Source organism: Ovis aries, chromosome 13, assembly GCF_016772045.2.
Source record: "Ovis aries strain OAR_USU_Benz2616 breed Rambouillet chromosome 13, ARS-UI_Ramb_v3.0, whole genome shotgun sequence".
NCBI lineage: Eukaryota > Metazoa > Chordata > Mammalia > Artiodactyla > Bovidae > Ovis > Ovis aries.
The window spans coordinates 20,918,112-20,941,466 of NC_056066.1; the positions used below are offsets into that span (position 1 = coordinate 20,918,112).

At 38.6% G+C, this 23,355-nt stretch overlaps 1 protein-coding gene across 2 annotated transcripts in view; it reads left to right on the forward strand.

Annotated features, from left to right (window-relative positions):
- PLXDC2 (plexin domain containing 2) overlaps positions 1-23,355 on the forward strand; it is a 447,502-nt gene that overhangs the window by 230,679 nt on the left and 193,468 nt on the right. For both annotated transcript variants that reach the window (XM_027976592.2, XM_027976593.2), the window contains exon 4: positions 17,203-17,272. In XM_027976592.2, coding sequence (XP_027832393.1) covers positions 17,203-17,272 — 70 coding nt within the window. The remainder of the gene's footprint in view (positions 1-17,202; positions 17,273-23,355) is intronic.

Sequence of the window (23,355 nt, forward strand, 5' to 3'; positions counted from 1 at the left end):
GCCTGTCCTTCCCAACTTCCCCCCAGTAGGTCACAGGAAGACACAGGAGTGTCTGACCTGGAAACATAACTTCTCAAATAATATTATCCCCTTCACCATTATCATTTGTAAATGTGGTCTGAATGGTATTTTGGGATCTTGGGTTAATTTTCTAGAAAAGGAGGAATGTTGGACATAGAGTAACAGTTGTCTCTTTTCTCCCATCCACAATACTATTATGCTATCAGAGTAAAACTTATCATTTTATTCGCATTCTTCACATACCAAAACACCCTGCTTTCTCTTTCCTTTAATAATGTAAGCTAAAATGATTAGTATTTATGCTATATATATATATATGTAGTAATTTGATTACATGTTCCTTCAATTTCCCCTTGTCCTTTTTTGTTTAAATATCCCCATTGTCCTTTTTGAGTTAAATAACATTTCTTAAATCATATTTGCAGTAAAAACAGATGTTAAAACCTAGCTTTACAGTTGGACACATTAAAGGAAGAAACATGTCTTCAAACAGTAGTTAAAGGAAAGCAAAAAATTGGAATATGTCCCTATCACATGACAAGCAATGAGTCAAGCACCTTACCTTCAAATAGTGGTACTTATTTGGGTTTTTTGTTCCTTAATTCAAAGTCCATAGTTATTAGGTTGCAAACCTAGAACTTTCTGACTACAAACCTGGGAACCAGTTGAAATTTCTTCTTCTTTCTTTTTTTTAAATTTCTATGAGACCTTCAAATGCCACCATTTTGAGATTTTCTTCTGTACTTCTCAATCCATATAATTTAATTTATTGCTGGACACAGTTTGATTCAACAAGCAAATTAGAATTCATTTGTCTTTTGAAACCACAGTTTATGAAGTTCTGATTCACAACTTCTACAGAGGCACCATTGTCCCAGTGGAAGGAGTCTGGGGTTACAGACGTTATGAGACCTTGACTCCAAAACTCATTTTCTTAGATTCGGGCCTCTTTGGACCTCAATATTATAACCTAGAACAAAGGGGAAAGTGCCTGCTTTGACTCCCCTCCAGTGTTATTTCAAGAATAAAAGTGAAATAACTATGAAAGGACACTGAAAACGTCAAATAACAAGGAGGCAGTAATGAAGCATTGTTGTTTGAGTCCTAATTCTTCACAACAAAACAGATTAACCCCTAAATATGTTAATTCCTAGGTAATCTCTCAGAATCTTTTTCTATAGATAGATATGTACCTATATATTTATATCTATATATCTTTAAATAATTTTTTTTTTTGGCCAGGAAATTGCCAGTGTGCTTTTTGTTAGACATAAACATACCCTGCCTTAAAAAAGTTTTTTTAAACTATTTTTCTACGTATTAGTAAGAAGATTGATTCTTTATATAAGAAACACTAACAAAATGAAATGAATTGTTGCTCTCCTGTCTATCATAAAGCTGGTACAGTTTTTGATGAGACTGGTACAGTTAGGCTGTTTTAAAATTTAAAAAATTAGATTATTCTCTGTGGGGATCTTCAGACTGCTCAAATACACTCCGAAACCTTCACTAAACAAAAATTAGGCTTTCTTGAGGTATTTTCTTTTTCCCCAGAAAAATAACAGCATTTTGACTAGCATTTCCATTGGTCTTAAATTTGCATAATGTTGATGTTGGGAGAACTACATTCCAATGCTTGTGGTGACTTTAGTCAATTGTTTTCATATATTGCAGAATTTTATTTTTTCCTGTACATTAGAAAATCTGTTGATAAGTGATTACTTTTCTAAGTTATTAACTCAAAAGGCAACTTAATTTGCTCTCTCTATCGGGCTATTATCTAGACCACACATTTTTTGTCTGCACCCTATTCACAGTGTCTAAAAATAAGTTGCTTTTATTTTTATTTTGACTATTAAATAAACTTGCTGCATTCTCTCTTGTGAGTTGTGTCAAGTAAGGCATACATCTGGAGGAGGAAATGGCAACCCACTCCTGTATTCTTGTCTAGGAAATTCCATGGACAGAGGAGCTTTGCAGGCTACAGTCCATGGCATTGCAAAAGAGTCGAACATGACTGAGCACGCAGGCACAAGATACAGTTCATCAACCTGTCCTTTCTTGTCTTCATTCCTGGGGTTTTTCTCTAGTTTAATAACAGACTAGGATAAGCTGTGTCTGTACAACTGTTTCTCTAATTTTTAATTAATTCACTTTACTATTGATATCATCATATTAAAATTATAAATTTTGAGAACAATCATCTGTCCTGAAGAAAGTATTATTTGAGGGCCTTTTATGGAAAAGAAAGGCTGTTTTTTCCCCCATTCCACAAAACCAACCTGAGATCAGAGTAACTGAATTCCTCTGCATGCCATGCAGGTGAGCTGGTCTGCTTGTCCCAAAGCCAGTGGACATGGAAGGATCTAGTCCCTCTTCCACAGATGGTGTTAATGACTCAGGTTAAACATTCCCATCTAGTATTTTAGTCATGGAAGGGACTTTGGAAATTCTTGAAGATAGTGGCCAATTTTTACACATATTCCTAACATTTGTTTTCCAAAGCAAGAACATACCTTCTTTTTAAAATTCATCCTTGAGTTCATCATATTTCAGTTTATTTTCATCCCATTTCTCCATGTTGTGTCTTTAGTAGAGGACAGGCACCATTCTTTTCATAAATTTAGAGTCATAGGAAGTAATCATACATTTGCTGTTGCCAGGGATGACTGTAAAATAAATCTAGATAAAGAGCTATCTACTCAACTTTTTAAAGTCACAAGTGAGGCAAATACTTGAAGGTTTCATATTAATCTTCTATAATTAGGGGCTGCTAAAGTGGGATCCCACAGTCAGGCAGCTGTGTCTCAGGTGGAATAAATAAGTCCATTTACTCCTATTTTTCATCACAGATTGTCTTATCAGACCCATTTTTAATCATCCTTTCTGATCTCTCTAGACCCATGAAGACTTAACAAGGGTTAATTTTAGATAACATGAGTGTAAACTATATTCTCATCCTGCAGTTATTAAATGATAAAGCTTCCACAGGACTCTTTTCAAGGAAAACATTTTGTAGCACAGAAAAGTTAGCAAAATATAGATGGAATATAATGTCCCCTAAGAGTAAATACAACTAAAAGCAGATAGGTAAAAGTCTTGTGGAAAATCTTAAATTGTAGAAGATAAAAGACTTAAGACATTTTGGAATTGAAATTTTCTGAACAAGTTAGTATTCTAGTATCCTTTAAAAGTATTTTTTTGTGTCTGTTTTCAGTAACTTTATTTTTGTCCATTTCTTCTTACTAAATTATAGTCTATGACTTAGGTGGATGATTACTTTAGGTGAAATAGTCAAGGTCTCACATTGTTTGTTTATAAGGTGGCCTCCCATCAGAACATGTGTTGTGCCTGAAATTCCAGCCCCAGAACGTAGGTCTCATCCTTTCTTCACTGAAGGTGCTCTGTTCCTATGCCAATGGGACCAGAAGTACAACACTTTTAGCCACTCTCAATGAGTGATAAATTGCAAGGAATTTCTTGTTATGCAGCCAGTGTCTGACACAAAATGTCAAGTAACGTTCACTCCTGATACTCAGGCTGAGTTTAGCTACCTGAGTCCTGATCCCTGCAGGACCAGCTGTAGACATGGGTAGGGTGGATAAAGGAGCAGCTCTTGGAAGCTGTGTTGTGAGGCATCAATTTACTTATTTAGCTTTTGAAAAATCCAAAAGTTAGCCACTGTGGCAAAATGTTAAAAAACAGTGAATCTGCATAAAAGATATAGGTGACTCTTTGGATTATTATAACTTTCATTTGAATTTATTTCCAAATAAAAAATTAAAAGAATAAATAAATAAAAGGAGGGATGTTAGTGGAGGAGGATGAAGAGTTAAAATTGGACCTGTCCTAAATTTTCATTGCAACCTTGGGTCAAGTTTTGAATGATTTAGTCACCCTTCTGCTGAGATTTGCCTGCACTGAATTCCAAATCCTAATACCCTGCCTGATGTGCATAGAAACCAATACTGTGGCACAGGTGTTTGAGAAAGAAAAGGGCTTTATTGCGAGGTTGACCTGCAGGGAGACAGGCAAGGCTCAAATCTGTCTCTCAGATTCAAGGTTGGGGCGAAATTTAAGAGGTCAGGGTGATTTCAAACTTGGAAGCTGATTGGCTAGTCTCTAGTTACTGTGCTGCTGGAAGCTGATGGACTTCTCACTTTGTAAAGGGCTCCAGTGGCAACTTATCAGTTCTTTGAGATCTATAGATTGACGTTTCTGGGTTCAGGGTCAGTCTGGAGACGCCGGTTCCTATCTTGCACGTGCACACTGCTGTTTCTGAAAGTAACCCAGGTTTTGATTATTCAACAGCCTGATTTTAGGGACCAAAACCAGTTTCAGCTGGTCAGTGTTTCAGCTTGATAGAGTGTATAAGCATGTCGACTTAGAAACAGGCTGCCTACATGAGAGTCTCCACTTCTGCCAGCTGAAAGCTGGGTAACTTAAAGTGCTTTTACTTTATGTTAATCATTTCCCTCAGCTGTAAAACGGGAATGATGACAGTACCTACTTTCTAAGATTTTCACTAGAATGGAATGATTTATTATAACATTTGTGCTATGCTTAATCCGTGGCTGCTCTAGATGACTGTTAGTATTGATACTAATCACTGTCATACAGACATTTTAACTCTAAAACAATCATTTTCCAGTGGCAGGAAAGAAGGGAGGACAGATTATGCTCCACTGAGACAAGCAAGGGCATTTTCAAACTGTCCAGGATAAACTCATAGGAATACATTTCCTGTCCTGCCCTGTTTGAGGGTCACTGGTCAAGGAAGTAGCCACCATGTCCTTGTCCTTAGGTGTACTGAGGCTGCAAAGAGCTTTTGCAAATCATTACTTTAAAGGTGCTCCGCTAGGAGGTATCCCTATCCTTTCCTGCCTTAAATGGAAAATTTCAGGTCAGATGAGCGCTAACAGGCAAAATGAGATGATGTTATCCAGAATCAAGTCTATTTATCCTTTTAACCCATTTCACGCTTGTCAAAGCTTCCTTACAGCACTGTTTTAGAGTTTCAAAGACCATTTATATGACACAAAGTCTTGACTTTCCAAGTGGGGCAATCTCAGGAGCACTGGGAGCTTGTTAGAAATGCAGAATTCTACTTCCCTCCCCCCACCCCCGACTATCTGCAGCGGAGCCTATTTTTAACAAGAATCCTAAGTGATTGCCATGAATACTCAGGTTGGAGAAGCCTGGTAGAATTACTGCCTTGTTCTCAGAGCTGTGTGGAAAATCCAGATGTGACCTCTGGGTCTCCCCTCGCCCACCGACCCTCCAAGGGCTCCTTTATAAATCCTGTTTTTTCTTACCCGCTGTGCCCTTAAACAGACTTATGCTCTGCACTCTCCCTGAATGGTAAATAGTCACATAATTAATTTGAATAATTCTCAAAACGTGCAAGTATAGGCAGGCAACCATAAGCCAAGTGTTCCTGGGAACCATGAAGTGTAAGAGATCAAAAGATATGATGTTCACCTAATCTCAAGTTCATATGAACAAGCAATGGGTAACTGCAAAATGTTTATATGTTATTTTCTAATTTACATATAGCCCCATGCAGTGTCATTCAATATGCAGGGTTAATTAAGTTCTTGGTTACAAAAAAGTGCTGAAGCAGTTAGAATTTCTAACCCAGAAAATCAATTCGATTGTCGGGCTTTATTTCTGAAAGGAGCCACTCCCTTGCCTGTATATTTGCATATTGATTAGCCCCTTTTCCTGAACAATTTGATCTTTTAATTAGGTTTCCAGTGTTTTCAGTCACTGGATTAACGAACCATATCCTGTTCACTCCCCTGCAAGAGTGAGAGTTTGTTTAAATTCCATTTTGTAAAAATTCCACATGGTAAAAGTGGCGTGAAGCATCCTGCCCACTGCAGCTATTTTATTTCTGGCAAATACTCAGCTCGTTTATGGCCTAGAAGCAGGATCTTACTTTAGAATATATCAAAAGAAGCTTGCGTTGCTTCTTTTGCAATGCCGCATGGAAATGCCTCTCCATAGTACATTTTCTCTCTTTGGTAGTTACCTGCTGTAGAAACTTGTTAATTTAAGTTTTTCTATCTGTATCTACATACATATACATGTATACCAACTTGAAAAGTGTTAGTTGCTCAGTCATATCTGACTCTTTGTGACCCCATGGACTCTAGTCCTCCATGCTCCTCTGTCCATGGAATTCTCCAGGCAAGAATATTGGAGTGGGTAGCCATTCCCTTCTCCAAGGATCACCCAGATCCAGGGATCAAACTGGATCTCCTGCATTGCGGGCAGATTCTTTACCATCTGAGCCACCAGGGAAGCCCATATACTCGTATTCATATCTTTGCAGTTTATGTTACTTTTATAAGTGAATAGTTGTTAAACAGGTGAATAAACCAGTGAAAAGTCATTACCATTGACAATTATAAAATAAATAAATAAATGTTGTATGAGCTTAGAAAACAGGCCCTTGGATCTATCCTTGGCAGATAAGAAACGGAAGCATCTAATCCGCAAATGTGCAAAATGAGTAGTTCAGGCTGTTCCCATCATCCAGTGAGAAGAAACCACCATGTTGCCATCAGACCTCAATGGTGTGCAGCTCACGAAGGCTCCATCCAGCCCAGCACTGCTAGTCTAGTCCCTGTGATTTCATCAGAGAAGACTGCCCTGTACCTTCCTCAGATTTTCTTTGTGTGTGTGTGGCTTTAGCCTCAGGCATCTGGGGGCTTTCTATTTCCACTGTTATTAAATTTTAAAGAAAATTAAGTTATGATTACGGAGAACAAAAACATCAGTCACTGACAATGTTAAGAGTGCCAGGTAGAAAATGGCTCTAGAAGATGTGATAATAGGTAGGAAAAGGATCACCTAGTATAAGGGAGAGAGAATGCTGTCCTGTAGTAGGCAAGATTTAGGAGTTTGGAGTCAAGCACATTTGGATTGAAATCCTGGCTCTGCTGCTCCTAGTGCTTTGAACTTATTAGTTTTCCTTTCTTATAAAGTTTGATCATGGAGATCAAATCAGTCAGTCCTAAAGGAAATCAATCTTGAATATTCATTGGAAGAATTGATTCTGAAGCTTCGATACTTTGCCCACCTGATGCGAAGAGCCGACTCATTGGAAACAACCCTAATGCTGGGCAAGACTGAGGGCAGGAGGAGAAGGGAATGACAGAGGATGAGAGGGTTGGATGGTATCACCAACTCAATGGCCATGAGTTTGGGCAAGCTCTGGGAGATTGTGAAGGGAAACCTGGAGTGCTGCAATCCATGGGGTCACAAAGAGTCACATATTACTGAGCAACTGAACAACTTGTAAAGTTCTATTTTGAAACAATTTCAGGCTTATAAATAAACTTGGAAAAATTATTGAAGAGTTCCCATATAGCTTTCAACAAGCAGCCCCAAGTAGCAACACTTTATATACTCATGGTACAATTTCCAACACTAAGAAATTACCATTGGTGTGAGACTCTTAACTAATCTATAGGCTACATTCACCTTTTGTGAACTGTCCCCAAACCACCCTTATTCCTATCTGGAATCCAATATAGGACCCACATTGCGTTTATCTGTCAAATCTCCTAGTCGCACCTCCTCCAATCTATGACACATTTTCTCTCTTTCTTTATCTTTCATGAACTCGACATTTGAAGAGTCTTTACCAGTCTCTGTACAGTGATCTTGATTTGAGGTTTGTCTACTGCTTCTTCATGGTTAAATATGGGTCTCTATTTTTGGCAAGAATACTAGGGAAGGGACTTCCCTGGCAGTCCAGTGGTTAACATGCAGACTTTCATTGCCCAGGACCAGGGATCCATCTCTGGTGAGGAACTAAGATCCCACAAGATACACAGTGTGGAAGAAAAAAAAAAAAAAAAAAAGGATACCCAGGGAATGGTATTTTGTCCATGATCATGCATACATCAGGAGGTACCTGATGTCATCACGGCTCATTACCAGTGATGTTAACTTTGATCACCTGCTTAAAGTGATGTCTGCCAGATTTTGTTTCTTTACTGTAAACTTACTATTTTTCCTTTTCTAATTACTAAGTATCTTTGGGGGAGATACTCTGTGCATACAAAACATCTTCTTTCTTATCACACTCTCACCTAGTTTTAGCATTCATACTTGCTTAATGCAGACGAAATACTTAGAATAATGTCTGATACATTAAAAGCTAATTCCATTCCTAAAACACCAGTAAATACACTAGTAGTGGTCATTTCAATATAACAAAAATGAAGGCACCATAATGTTTCTGTGAAACATAATATCTAATTGTGATGTGATTCTATTACAAAAGCAATTTGCCTCCATTGCTATTAGAAACAACATATATCAAATCTTTTCCATTTCCTTATTAGAAATCAGATAAGCTGTTATTTAGGAAACTAGTTTTGAGGAACTTTTGCTATGCTAAACCCCTCAGGTACATAATACAATGTTAACCATCATTGACTCCACTGACTCAGTGCTTATGAGGGTCCAGGTGTCATGTGGTCATTTATTCAGGTATTCTGGATGAAAACCAGTATCATTAGAAATAGCCATGTAAATAAAACAACATGTATTTTTTCTTTAAATTTTCAACTCCTCCCAAAGTTATTAATATAATACTTAACAATATTTGGCCTCTTCAGAAATCTGTATGTAGGTCAGGAAGCAACAGTTAGAACTGGACATGAAACAACAGACTGGTTCCAAATAGGAAAAGGAGTACGTCAAGGCTGTATATTGTCACCCTGCTTATTTAGCTTATATGCAGAGTACATCATGAGAAATGCTGGGCTGGAAGAAGCACAAGCTGGAATCAAGATTGCCGGGAGAAATATCAATCACCTCAGATATGCAGATGACACCACCCTTATGGCAGAAAGTGAAGAGGAGCTAAAAAGCCTCTTGATGAAAGTAAAAGAGGAGAATGACAAAGTTGGCTTAAAGCTCAACATTCAGAAAACAAAGATCATGGCATCTGGTCCCATCACTTCATGGGAAATAGATGGGAAACAGTAGAAACAGTGTCAGAGTTTATTTTTGGGGGCTCCAAAATCAGTGCAGATGGTGACTGCAGCCATGAAATTAAAAGACGCTTACTCCTTGGAAGAAAAGTTATGACCAACCTAGATAGCATATTCAAAAGCAGAGACATTACTTTGCCGACTAAGGTCCGTCTAGTCAAGGCTATGGTTTTTCCTGTGGTCATATATGGATGTGAGAGTTGGACTGTGAAGAAGGCTGAGCACCGAAGAATTAATGTGTTTGAACTGTGGTGTTGGAGAAGACTCTTGAGGGTCCCTTGGACTGCAAGGAGATCCAACCAGTCCATTCTGAAGGAGATCAGCCCTGGGATTTCTTTGGAGGGAATGATGCTAAAGCTGAAGCTCCAGTACTTTGGCCACCTCATGCGAAGAGTTGACTCATTGGAAAAGACTCTGATGCTGGGAGGGATTGGGGGCAGGAGGAGAAGGGGACGACCGAGGGTGAGATGGCTGGATGGCATCACCGACTCGATGGACGTGAGTCTGAGTGAACTCCGGGAGATGGTGATGGACAGGGAGGCCTGGTGTGCTGCGATTCATGGGGTCACAAAGAGTCGGACACGGCTGAGCGACTGAACTGAACTGAACTGAATATTTGGCATCAAGTATTAATAATACTTGGCATCAATAAACAAACTGAAAATGCTATGACTCCAATTTACTTGGCCTAATTTTTTGCAAAAATTAATGCAAATCTCACTTTGTCAATCATCACCATCATCATCCTGCCTATTTAATAGCTTTAAGATACAAACACATGCCCTGCAAACATGAAATTATTTGAATTATTAAAAATAGCATGTTCAAATACATGTATAAAAATTAATGATTAACCCATGAATTTATTCTTTTAGTTTTTAAATTTATTTATTTTAATTGGAGGCTAATTACTTTACAATATTGTATTGGTTCTGCCACACATCAACATGAATCTGCCACGGGCGTATTTATTCTTAAATAAATGGATACCGCCTATATTCACTGGACTCATTGCTGTCATGAACTTGTGAGATCAGCAGTTACTAAAAGCTTGTTATTGTTGTTTAGTCGCTAAGTTGCGTCCAACTCTTCTGTGACCCTATGGACTGTAGCCCTCCAGGCTTCATGGGATTTCCCAGTCAAGAATACTGGAGTGGGTTACCATTTCCTTCTCCACTAAAAGATTAGTTATTACTAATTTTTTCCCTCACAGGCTGCTGATTTTTCCCCATCAGGATTATACCTTATAAAGATGAAATGGAGGCTAGGGAACCATGGGAGTGTAACTTTGCTCCTGTAAACAAGAAGCTGTCTTAAAACAAAAGGCATTTTTTATGAGTGACTTTCTCAATGGTTTTTAGGATTATAAATGCACCCACTTCCGATTCTTTAACTCTTAGTAGGGGGTTTCTGTCTTCAAGGTCTTGAAAGCATTGATTAATTAATTTATCTTTGTAATTCCACTGAGAATTAGGCAAACAAGTAAAACTGGAGCAGTGTTTACATAGGATTATAATTCTTGTGTTATTAAAAAAGAATTAGCAGAGATCATAATAATTAGAACCCAGATGGCAACAAGCATAAGAAAAATATGTAACAGAGGCAATAAGAGATGTAGATGTGCTTTGTAATCGATCAGAGGGGCTTCCCTGGTGGTCTAGTGGTTAAGACTCCCCCTTCCAAAGCAGGGGGTTGAGTTCCATCCCTGGTGGAAGAACTAAGATTCTACAAGCTGCATGGCATAGCTGAAAAAAAAGAAATCTATTAATATGGCCCTAATTTCCTCTGATAGTCTATTCCCCACAGTGATTGCATGGGGCAAGTTGTAGAAGAGCATGATTCGGTTTCAAAACTCACAGTCATATGTGGCTGTACCCGCTATAAATTTGCAGCACACCACCTAGCACCTATTTACCTACTTCTACAAGCTTTTCAAAGAACGCTTCACAAGTTTCTTCTCCCCCATATGATACTTCTTATGCCTGTCTCAGAATTATGATACCTCTCCTGTCAAATAGTTCACTTTCTGCCAAGTATAAGGAATTAGCAAATTCAGTTGATTTTATTTATGTCACACATGCGTTTTACAGTTTCGCTTTTGAGTTTTTATTTTACATTTTGCTCTATTACTTAATTTATTGTCTTTACATGAGAATTTTCTAAACATTTCTTCCTTTTATGTTGTGTGTGTATGCACGCATGCTCAGTCACTCAGTCATATCTGACTCTTTGCAACTCCATGAACGGTAGCCCGCCAGGCTCCTCTGTCCATGGGATTCTCCAGGATCATTCTCTACATAGAATTATAATTCTTGTGTTATTAAAAAAGAATTAGCAGAGATCATAATAATTAGAACCCAGATGGCAACAAGCATAAGAAAAATATGTATAAAGAATACCAGAGTAGGTTGCCGGAGAAACCGACAGCACCTCACTCCAGTACTCTTGCCTGGAAAACCCCGTGGACGGAGGAGCCTGGTAGGCTGCAGACCATGGGGTCGCTGAGGTCGGACACGACTGAGCGACTTCACTTTCACTTTTCACTCTCATGCATTGGAGAAGGAAATGACAACCCACTCCAATGATCTTGCCTGGAGAATCCCAGGGACGGGGGAGCCTGGTGGGCTGCCGTCCATGGGGTCGCACAGAGTCAGACACGACTGAAGCGACTCAGCAGCAGCAGCAGCAGCAGAGTAGGTCGCCATTTTCCTCCTCCAGGGGATTTTCCTGACCTAGGGATTGAACTTGCATCTCCTACATTGGCAGGCGATTCTTTACCACTGAGCCACCTGTGAAGCCCTCCTTTTACCTTAGATATTTCTTATGGGATGAGATCGCAAATAGGAAAGAGTTCACCATTTGTGTCATCTTCATCAATTAAATCTAGTAAATTTCAATGTCATGCTTTTTCTTGTTTGCAGTGGCTTTTTGTGATGTTGTCCAGAATTTTGTTTACCTTTATGGTTGCAGAAGAGTTTTTGTTGCGTATTCAAGTTCTAAAAAATTTCAATGATGTGGTTAAGAAAGAAAGAAAGAAAGTGAAGTCGCTCAGTCATGTCTGACTCTTTGCAACCCCATGGACTATAGCCTACCAGGCTCCTCTGCCCATTGGATTTTCCAGGCAATAGTACTGGAGTGGACTGCCATTTCCTTCTCCAGCAGATCTTCCCAACCCAGGGATTGAACCCAGGTCTCCCACATTGTAGACAGACGCTTTACCGTCTGAGCCACCAGGGAAGTGTAATTAATTAGTGATACAGCAGGTCTTCTCACACCTAACCAAAATAGCTCTTCTTCCTGTATTCATCACCTCAGTTAGTGGGTTGTGGTCCACCAGTCACCTAGCTAGAAACCTGTCCTTTATTCTAGACTTCTCTCCCTCACTCCCAGCTTGTGTGTGTGTGTGTGTGTGTTCGCAGTCGTGTCTGACTCTTTGTGACCCCACAGAATATAGCCCACCAGGCTCCTCTATCCATGAGATGTTCCAGGCAAGAATACTGGAGTGGGGTGCCATTTCCTTCTCCAGGGGATCTTCCCAACCCAGGGATCGAACTGGAGTCTCCTATATCTCCTGCTTTGGCAGGCAGATTCTTTACCACTGGAGCCACCTGGGAAGCCCAACTTTTAATTATGATTTCAATTAATTATGATCCTTCCAGTTTTACTTCCTACGTATATTTTTACCCATCCCTTTCACTCCCGTGCTTTCAGGTCTCATCTGACTAGTCTGGTAATCCCCTTTGAAGAGTTTCAGTGCATCTCCTCTGGGTTAGGTGTCCTCTTCAGGTCCTTACTCTGCTCCTGCCTGGTCCTATTAGTCTCTCCTTCTGTGTCGCTCTCCTGCATCACCTTCTTAACTCCTTGAAGGGAGAAACTGGTTGGGCCTTACTCTTTGAGGCTCAGCCTTGGATTTAGTGCCTGGTATATATAAGGTGTTGAATCAATGATTTTTAACTACGCGAATGGATGAATGAATAAATAAAACTCTCCTTTAGTTTCACCGAATACCTGTTTTATATACCATGAAAAGAAAGTAAAAGTAAAAGTTTTCAGTCATGTCTGACTCTTTGCAACCCCATGGATTGTAGCCACTGTAGCCCATCAGGCTTCTCTGTCCATGGACTTCTCCAGGCAAGAATACGAGAGTGGGTAGCCATTTCCTTCTACAGGGGTTCTTCCCAACTCACTGATCAAACCTGGCTCTCCTGCATTGCAGGCAGATTCTTTACCATCTGAGCTACCAGGGAAGGAAGCAATAATGATCCAATTACCCAGGGGTAATTATATGGAATATATAATAATTTCGCTTCAAAGAGCCCCATGAAATCCTAGTGCTTAATCATTTCTGTTTGTTTTAATAATTTGTGTGGATGTGTTGTTCTGTGTCTGTGTCTATATGTGTTGTAAAGAGGGATGATAATTTTCAAGAAGTTGCCATTAAGTGTGATACTTCTTATTACTTTACTTTCAATATTTCAGTAATTAGCAGCATTGCCTTTGTTGTCTTTCAAATCTGGGTTCAAGTTTTGGTGTCCCACTTGGGCTGTTTTTCCCTGGAGAAGGAAATGGCTACCCACTCCAGTATTCTTACCTGGAGAATTCCATGGACAGAGGAGCCCGGCAGGCTTAGAGTCCATGAGGTCGCAATGAGTCTGACATGACTAAGGGACTGACACTTTGGGGCATTCTTAACCACTCTGATGCTGAGTTAGTTTCTCTTTGAAGCAGTTAAAATTTGAACCCATGTGATTGTTTTATGTGAACATGCATATAGAGAGAGTGCTTGATGAGATACGGTAGGAGGTATAACTTTGCAAGAAGTAATAGTAGAACTCTGAGGATGACACTTTGTGGTCCCTCTTGATGTTTTGCCTCACATCCCTTCTGCCTCCCTGAGCTCATTGAAAATTGAAACTATGCGAGGCAGTTTCTAGGATACCAGCTAACATCCCAACTCAAGTGCTGTGTCTCTTCTTTCTGCCTGAGAGTAATCCTGGGGAAGGAGGGAATCATCTGCCAGCTGTCAATCAACAGGAGATCAGAGTGGGTGGATCAATATCCCAGCCTCCTAACCGCCAGTGAGATGATTCTGAGTCATGTTTTCCCTACTCTTTCCCAGAAGGTCTCCAAGGGAGACCTGGCTATAGTGGTAACACATCCAGTAACTGTTACTGGTTTTTCTCTTTTCTGTGTCTCACTGTTCCCCTTTCCTTAGCACATGCTTCCTAGGATCACCTTCCAAACAAACTGTCTGCTCCAAGTCCTTAAGTCAGGTTTAGGGTACCAAGGAAACTAGGCCGAGGCTGGAAGAATGTGGGAGCCATGGCCAACCAGGGTTGAGAGATCATTACAGTCAAAAGAGACATCGTGTTGAAGAACCAGAGCCCGGGATTAAGGGTGGCAGTTTCAAGGAAGTAGCAGTTGTTCTAGAAGGCTGGCCAGTGTAGAGAGAGTGAAGGGAGAACCATAAGATAGTGGAGACCAATTAGTGGTGGGTCTGAAAACTTGTTTTCACTATTTTTGCGTGATTCCAGGGTCAGTGGGATTCTAGATCGAAAGATTTGAATTAGGGAGTGATATTCTAGATAATATAGAGAAAAAAAATTCCAAGGAAAATGGAACCAAGACACCTGTAAGCAAGTTATTGAGATGAAAGTACCTATGCTTAGGGAAGGGTGTCAGTAGTACCTGGAGAGAAAGGGGTAGATTTCACAATTATTGAGAAGGTAACACCTTTATTAATTGTCATTGCTGTTAGTGCAAAGCAGGCCATGGTGATAACTAAGGTAAGTTGGTCATTTAGACAGTAAATAGGGAGACATTTCAATCATTGATATTGTGCTTCAGGATAATATATTAGCAAATTTTTCTGTGAGAACTTACTATCAAAAATAGTCTTTAACTTATGTATTTGTTTTTCTCAGTTTGATTCTAAAAAAATTTAAATATTTGTCATGGCTGAGAAATTGTCATATTCTTCTGGTTCATCTTTGGTAGTAATTGATAGAGTTTGTTAGTGATAGATGTTTAAACCAAACTCTTATTCTGGAAGTGAGAATGCCAAATTTTACCAATTTGCCCATGGCATGGAAAAAATTAGACTGATGGAGAACAATATACTAGAGCAAGTGCCTTTATCAAACTGTGTCTGATGTCTTTTTTGAAATATATGATTTTGCCACTGAAGCTTTTATTTTATGGTTATTAGTAACCACTCATTTCAGTCAGTGCTGTAAAAATAGGTTTTGGTGTTCCCATTAGTCAGCAGAAAATAAAAAATGAAAATAAACCCTTCTGAAGATGCAGCTTTCACTAAAAAGGAAAGGGAAAAAAACTAATTGAAAGTCACTGTAAATTTTAAATGATTAATATCATGCCAAATAAGTCATTAGGAATCTCTGATGGATATAAAAAGCAATCATTTGCATAATTGGAAAGAGCTAAATTCAATCTAACTATACTGCTCCATTTTTTTAGCTTGTATGTTGGGAGAGATATAATATTGAAATTGTTGAATTTTAACATAATAGCCTTTTATTATAGGTGGTTTGTACATTCTATTGGGCTCTAGATCAGCCGATTGATTTCCCTATGGATCCTTTTATTTCAGTTGATCATCTTTGTTATAGCTCACTGTTTTTTCTCTCATATCCATCTTAATAATAATGAATCTGATTCATATCATTTCAAACATATGAAAAATCTAGGATTTCTTTTTCTTTGCTTTGCTTTTTGTGTCTTGTTTTTTTATCTTACTAAACATATGTATGTATGCTACTGCTGCTGCTAAGTCACTTCGGTCGTGTCCAACTCTGTGCAATCCCATAGACGGCAGCCCACCAGGCTCCCCTGTCCCTGGGATTCTCCAGGCAAGAACACTGGAGTGGGTTGCCATTTCCTTCCCCAGTGCATGAAAGTGAAAAGTGCAAGTGAAGTCGCTCAGTCGTGTCTGACTCTTAGCGACCCCATGGACTGCAGCCCACCAGCCTCCTCCACCCATGGGATTTTCCAGGCAAGAGTCCTGGAGTGGGGAGTACTGGAGTTATATATATATATATAATATATAACAATAAGGTATATTATAAATATATATATATCCAAAGCTTCAGATCTTCTTTTAGAAAAAGAGAGGGGCAAAATTTATGAACTTTATTCCTTGGTCTCTCCAGTTTTCCTCTCTACAAAGTAAAAGTAGCTTTCTAGTAACCAGCATTTTTAAAATTATTGGTATCCCATACCTTTAAAAGTGTACATAAAGTAATTGCTCTCAAACAACACTGGGGGCTAGGGCTGCCAGTCCTCACCCAGTTGAAAATCCACACAGTGATACCTCTGCCTCAAAAACAAAGGAATTAATGAATGACTGACCCAAGGGCAGGATAGAATCAGGACTCAAACCCTAGTCCTTTTGATTTCATACTTTGTGATCTCTAATCAAACTTTTCTCAACACTGCAATAATTTAAAGATCTCTCTAATGAAAACACAGATACTATATTATTGGGAAAAAAAAACCCCACAAAAACATGTTATAAGTAGAACTGACCAGTACATTTCAAAGCCGTGTTCAAGAGTCATTTGTATACTGAATCAGGGGAGTTTGTCACAATCTGAAAAAGAAAAATATCTCCAGGTTTAGATCTGTAGGTGCAAAGTATCTTATTCCATAAAACTGCCTTTTGTTCTATACAGAAAATAAGTTGACTGTATAATTGCCTAAAATAAAATATTTTTACTTTTTATTTAGTAAAACTGAACAGATAACATGCTCTGCTATTTTGGAGAAGATTAATCAAACAAAAAACAACCCTAAATAAATTGTTGATCATGATGGTTGACCTGCTTTGTAGTGGACAACTGAAAGGCAGGAGTGATGTTAAAGAGAATAGCTTGATTCAGAGCTGAAACTGTTAGATTCCCTTTGGAAGTGAAGAATAGATTAACAGATCATAACAGCCCAACTTTGTTTTTTCACATATTTTAAACAATTAATTATCAGAGGGTAAAAAATTCTTTATTTCCATCCAATATTCAGATTCAGAAAGTCAGCTACAATAATAGTGGTGTAAAGTAGAAGCATTTTTTTTTTTTTAGGTAGAAGGCTCTTCATTTTACATTTACTGTTATGCACATTATTGATTTTCTTTTCTGGTTGTTGTTCCTTGCAGAGAGTGAATCTGTCCTTCGATTTTCCATTTTATGGCCATTTTCTACGTGAAATCACTGTGGCAACTGGGGGTAAGTGGCTTTCTACCCATTCACTCTAAATAATCTACAGTTTCACTACAGTTATTATTTTTAATTTACTTCATATTTCAAAAGGGACATTTATTGGAAAAGCCATTGTCTTCTATCAAAAAGTCATGGGTATAAATAAAACCTAAGAAAAGTACAGCCATTGGGAAAACTTTTCTGCAGAAAAGGAAAAAGATACTTATAATAATTTTCAGATAGATTCATCTCTGCTGTCTTTTCAAGTTTTCATTCATTCTTGATAATATGGAAGACTACATGAAAGGGAACAGAATTATAAAGAAAAGGTGCTTAAGGAAGCTATAGAAGTGTATCATTTTCATTTAACGTATGTAGTAGATTGAGATACACACAAACACACACACACATTCTATTAGCTTTAGTTATTTGGTTGTTTCCTCCCCCTTTAATGCCACCTAAGTTGACTGAGAATTTTAAAAATGAACACTGAAACTCGGTTTGAATTCTCTTCATTTTATTTTTCTCCACAAACTTTGGAGGTTAGTTTAGAGATTAGCAATAGCCTAGAAATGCAATTATCAGTTTTCCCAGGAGTCAGAAAAATGTATTCCTTGAATGCTACTAGCAGAAATAAGCAAAATGCCAGAGAATATCACTGTTTGCCTAATAAGGAGCAGTAGAGAAAGTAGCAGAAAGAGAGAAAAACATAAAAATGGAAAAGTAAAGAAGCAAATTATTAATAAATGAAATACACAGATAGGATGAAAGGTCTGTGGATGGCTCATACTAAAGCACCAGAGGGAGTCCCTCTCCTTCACTGGGTTTTGGTCTTCTGGATGGTATAGAAACCAGGTTGGTCACTCATCATATTTCAGTAAAAGACTTAGAAGTTATATAGGATTCAGAGGAAGATTTGTAATCAGGAATACCGATAATCAAGTAACAATTTTAAGCACCATCTCTCAGCACTGGCAAAGAAGGTACCTCTGCCTTAGGATCATGTAACCTAGTGCACAAGGTGAAGCAGAATGTGGGAGTTGCTTAGAAAATATAAACGATGAAATACGAGTTTCCCGAGATGATAAAGCTCAAACGTAAGAATCCTTTAAGACTTAATAGAAAAATTACTTAAGATATTTCTTGAAGGAAGTTAGAATTTCTGTGATTGTGCAGGGAAAGAAGAGTAAGTCACAGGGAAGAATATCTTGAATAAATATTATACAGAAGAGAAAATTTGGTGGAGTATTTTGAGATAGTAAATAACCAAATTTGAATGAAGCTGGGTATGTAGGTTTAAAAAAAAAATGTTAAGATGTGAAAAGCAGGTTGGGACAATTTTGTATACTGCCTCAAGAGTCAGTTAGAGTCACTAGTCGTTATTTGAGTTCAGTTCAGTTCAGTCGCTCAGTTGTGTCCGAATCTTTGTGACCCCATGAATCGCAGCATGCCAGGCCTCCCTGTCCATCACCAACTCCCGGAGTTCACTCAAACTCACGTCCATCGAGTCCGTGATGCCATCCAGCCATCTCAACCCTTCTCCTCCTGCCCCCAGTCCCTCCCAGCATCAAAGTCTTTTCCAATGAGTCAACTCTTCACATGAGGGGGCCAAAGTACTGGAGATTCAGCTTCAGCATCATTCCCTTCAAAAAAATCCCAGGGCTGATCTCCTTCAGAATGGACTGGTTGGATCTCCTTGCAGTCCAAGGGACTCTCAAGAGTTTTCTCCAGCACCGCAGTTCAAAAGCATCAATTCTTTGGCGCTCAGCTTTCTTCACAGTCCAACTCTCACATCCATACGTGACCACAAAAAACCTTAGCCTTGACTAGATGGAGCTTTGTTGTCAAAGTAATGGCTCTGCTTTTCAATGTGCTATCTAGGTTGGTCATAACTTTTCTTCCAAGGAGTAAGCGTCTTTTAATTTCATGGCTGCACTCACCATCTGCAGTGATTTTGGAGCCCCAAAAATAAAGTCTGACACTGTTTACACTGTTTCCCCATCTATTTCCCATGAAGTGATGGGAACAGATGCCATGATCTTTGTTTTCTGAATGTTGAGTTTTAAGCCAACTTTTTCACTCTCCACTTTCACTTTCATCAAGAGGCTGTTTAGTTCCTCTTCACTTTCTGCCATAAGGGTGGTGTCATCTGCATATCTGAGGTTATTGATACTTATCCCGGGATCTTAATTCTAGCTTGTGCTTCTTCCAGCCCAGCGTTTCTCATGATATACTCTGCATATAAGTTAAATAAGCAGGATGACAATATACAGCCTTGATGTACTCCTTTTCCTATTTGAAACCAGTCTGTTGTTCCATGTCCAGTTCTAACTGTTGCTTCCTGACCTGCATACAGGTTTCTCAAGAGACAGGTCAGGTGGTCTGGTATTCCCATCTCTTTCAGAATTTTCTACAGTTGATTGTGATCCACACAGTCAAAGGCTTTGGCATAGTCAATAAAGCAGAAATAGATATTTTTCTGGAACTTTCTTGCTTTTTCCATGATCCAGCGGATGTTGGCAATTTGATCTCTGGTTCCTCTGCCTTTTCGAAAACCAGCTTGAATGTCTGGAAGTTCATGGTTCACATATTGCTGAAGCCTGGCTTGGAGAATTTTGAACATTACTTTACTAGCATGTGAGATGAGTGTTAGAAGACTCTTGAGAGTCCCTTGGACTGCAAGGAGATCCAACCAGTCCATCCTAAAGGAGATCAGTCCTGGGTGTTCTTTGGAAGGAATGATGCTAAAGCTGAAACTCCAGTACTTTGGCCACCTCATGCAAAAAATTGACTCATTGGAGAAAACTCTGATGCTGGGATTGGGGGCAGGGGAGAATGGGACGACAGAGGATGAGATGGCTGGATGGCATCACTGACTCGATGGACATGAGTCTGAATGAACTCCGGGAGTTGGTGATGGACAGGGAGGCCTGGCGTGCTGCGATTCATGCGGTCTCAAAGAATCGGACATGACTGAGCGACTGAACTGAACTGAGATAAGTGCAATTGTGCAGTAGTTTGAGCGTTCTTTGGCATTGCCTTTCTTTGGGAAAGTCCTTTATTAGATAAGTGATAAACTTAAGAAGCAGAACCAAGATTATAAGTGGAATCTAAAAAAAAAAAAATGAGACAAATGAACTTACTGACAAAACAGAAAGAAACTCACAGACTTAGAAAACACACTCATGATAGCTGGGGGAAGGGATAGTTAAGGATTTGGGGAAGGTTATGTACACGCTACCATATTTAAAATGAATAACCAACAGAAATCTACTGTATAGCACATGGAATTATGTTCAATGTTATGTGTCAACATGGATGGGAGGGGTGTTTGGGAGAGAATGGATGCATGTATATGTATGGCTGAGTCCCTTCACTGTTCACCTGAAACAACATTAACAACACTGTTAATTGGCTATAATCCGATATAAAATGCTTTTGGTGTTAAAAAAATAAAAACACAAAGCAGAATCAAGATACTTTGCAATGCCTTAAAGTATAAAAAGACTGAAATTAGTGCATATAGTTGAAAGTGTGAAAAATATTGAGGACCTTGGTAATTCTGTGGCTTCAAACCATAGGAGAGAAATGATGCTATTAACAAAATTTACAAACTCTAAGCAGAAGAACTGGTTTTAAGGCTTCAGTCCAGAAGCTATTATATTTTGTGTAAAAAAGGACTATATATAAGTAAAATTCATACACAGATTCTGTCTTAATGAGTTCACTGTGTATGTCTGTGCTAGTATATTGCCAGGCATTTAATAGACATTTTAATTAATATGTTGAAGGACTGAATGAAAAGGAGAAAGGCAAAAGATTTTTCCTATAAATCATGAATTACTTCATGTCCACTCACATCTTTAAAGTATGATATAAACATGGATATCTCATATGAACATTAAGCATGTTTTCTGAGACTTAGGTTACCAGTGTTCTACTGAATTTTTAAAAGTGAATCATTAATTATGTTTGTTCAAAATCTGTACACACAGTGGTGAAAATATGGGCAGCTTTGCATTTTCAGTTTCTCAAATCATTTTATCTTTAAAAGTCATGTCAGCAATTTAGCCAATATGAAGTAAGATTTCCCTTAGCTGAGTTGGTGGGAAAAAACCCAAACAGATGGCTATATCATGTTTATTGCTTCAAAATAACCTTCTTTCTTTGCAAAGATCCTCAAAATAAGTGAAAAATCTGCTGTCTTGAATGATTTGTATCTTCTTTGATGAAAACAATAATGTAAAAAAACCCTTTTCTATTTTTTGTTTAAGAAATGTTAATATGGCACTTGCATATATGAATCCATACCCTGGTTAGACACTGACCTAGGCTTCTCCAAAATGGAACCAGAATCTCTTGTAAAAGTTTTCAACTAAATAAATAGCTTGTCTACACCTCCATTGTGTATTTATTCAATCAATTTTGGTTGAGTCCCTCTGTGAAAGACACAGTACATAACATTAATACTTTGGTTTGTATAGAGAAGAATAAACTGTGGCTCCTCCAGGAGCTTAGAATCTAAGAAGAGGAAGGATTATGTGACTAAGCAATAAGACAAGGTTGACTCTGAGTGTTGGAGGATCAGAAAGGTGCTCCAAGAGAGGGTCATCCTTATTGAGCAAATCAGAAACAGGTTTGTAAAAAAAAAGCTAACATTTGACATTGGCCTTAAAGGAAGGTGGAATTTTAGTATCCAGAGAAGCAGGTTGAAAAGAGGTGAAGAGGGAAGGAATATTCTAGACAAATGGATGCCAAACTAAGCGACTTTGCTGAGTCCATATTGAGCATATTTGGAGAGCTATCAAGTAAATCTGTTTGTCTTGGGTGGAGACTCAAAGTAAGAAGAGTTCAGTGAATGGGAACTGGGAAGAGTGATGTAAGATACTTTTAACTTTAGACATTTGGATGATATCCAGCAAGCACTGGGTTTCTTTGAATAAATAACAAATCTGGCCTGATCTGGTAATGGAGGATAGGATAAGGTGAGGGGTTTAAAGGCAAAGGAAGAAGCAGGTTTTTCAGTACTTCTAGTGCCTGAAGCCAGTGAAGGGCACATCATTTGAGTTGTCTAATCATTGTGTTTGCAAAGGTTTTCAGGCAATAGGATTCATTAAGACACAGGTGAGTAAAGCTAAGAACAGCTTGGAAGAGAACTTCTGAATCATTTTCAAGCAGTCTCTTCTGATTAAATAGGTGGTATAAGCAGATAGACCTACCTGACAAATGCTCATCACTTGGCAAAACTAGAGAAAGTGAATTATTAACTATGAAAACCTTACAAGAAAAATAGAAACCACCAGTCAGATAGACTGAAGTAATAAAGTAGACTGAAGGCCATTGCAAATAGACCAGGGACTGAAATTTTTAAGTAGGAATACATTGATTTCTATGAAACAAAATGAAAGAAGATATTCTATTGATTGCCACTTCTTCCTGAATGTGTCCACAAATTACTGTGACCTGTTTTCATATATGGACTTCCTGGTAGCTCACTGGTAAAGAATCTGCCTGCCAATGCAAGGGACATTGATTCAATCCCTGGTGCAGGAAGATCCCCTGGAGAAGAAACTGGCAACCCAGCCTAGGATTCTTGCCTTGAGAATTCCATGAACAGAATAGCCTGGCAGGCTACAGTCCATGGAGTCGCAGAGTCAGATATGAGTGAGCAGCTAAATAGCAACAGGATGAATACTTTAATAGGTTCTTTTTAAATTTTAGGCTTCTAAGGTGATCTTTTAAAAGCTTCGAAAAGCAGGTTTACATCTGAAGATAAAATTTTTTAATTCTTGCAACCATCACTAGTAATGATATCTCTTTCATGAGTTCATTGTGGGCACTACATTTAACTAGATGAGAGGAAACTGAGAGGTGGGAAGAATGGTGATTGATGCCTTATATAATGGTGAAGAGAAAAGTTGACATTATCCAGACAATTCTGACCCCAAATTTTAAGTATGTAGTTATAGGCGGATTCAAAATGAGTGTGTAGAATTGCAAGCAAGCCACACATGAGATTAGGAATCAAAGATGACATGAATTAAAAGACAACATTGGTTATGTGAAGGTTTACCCTCCTTTCCTTTCTTTGTGAATTTCTAGGTGGAGAT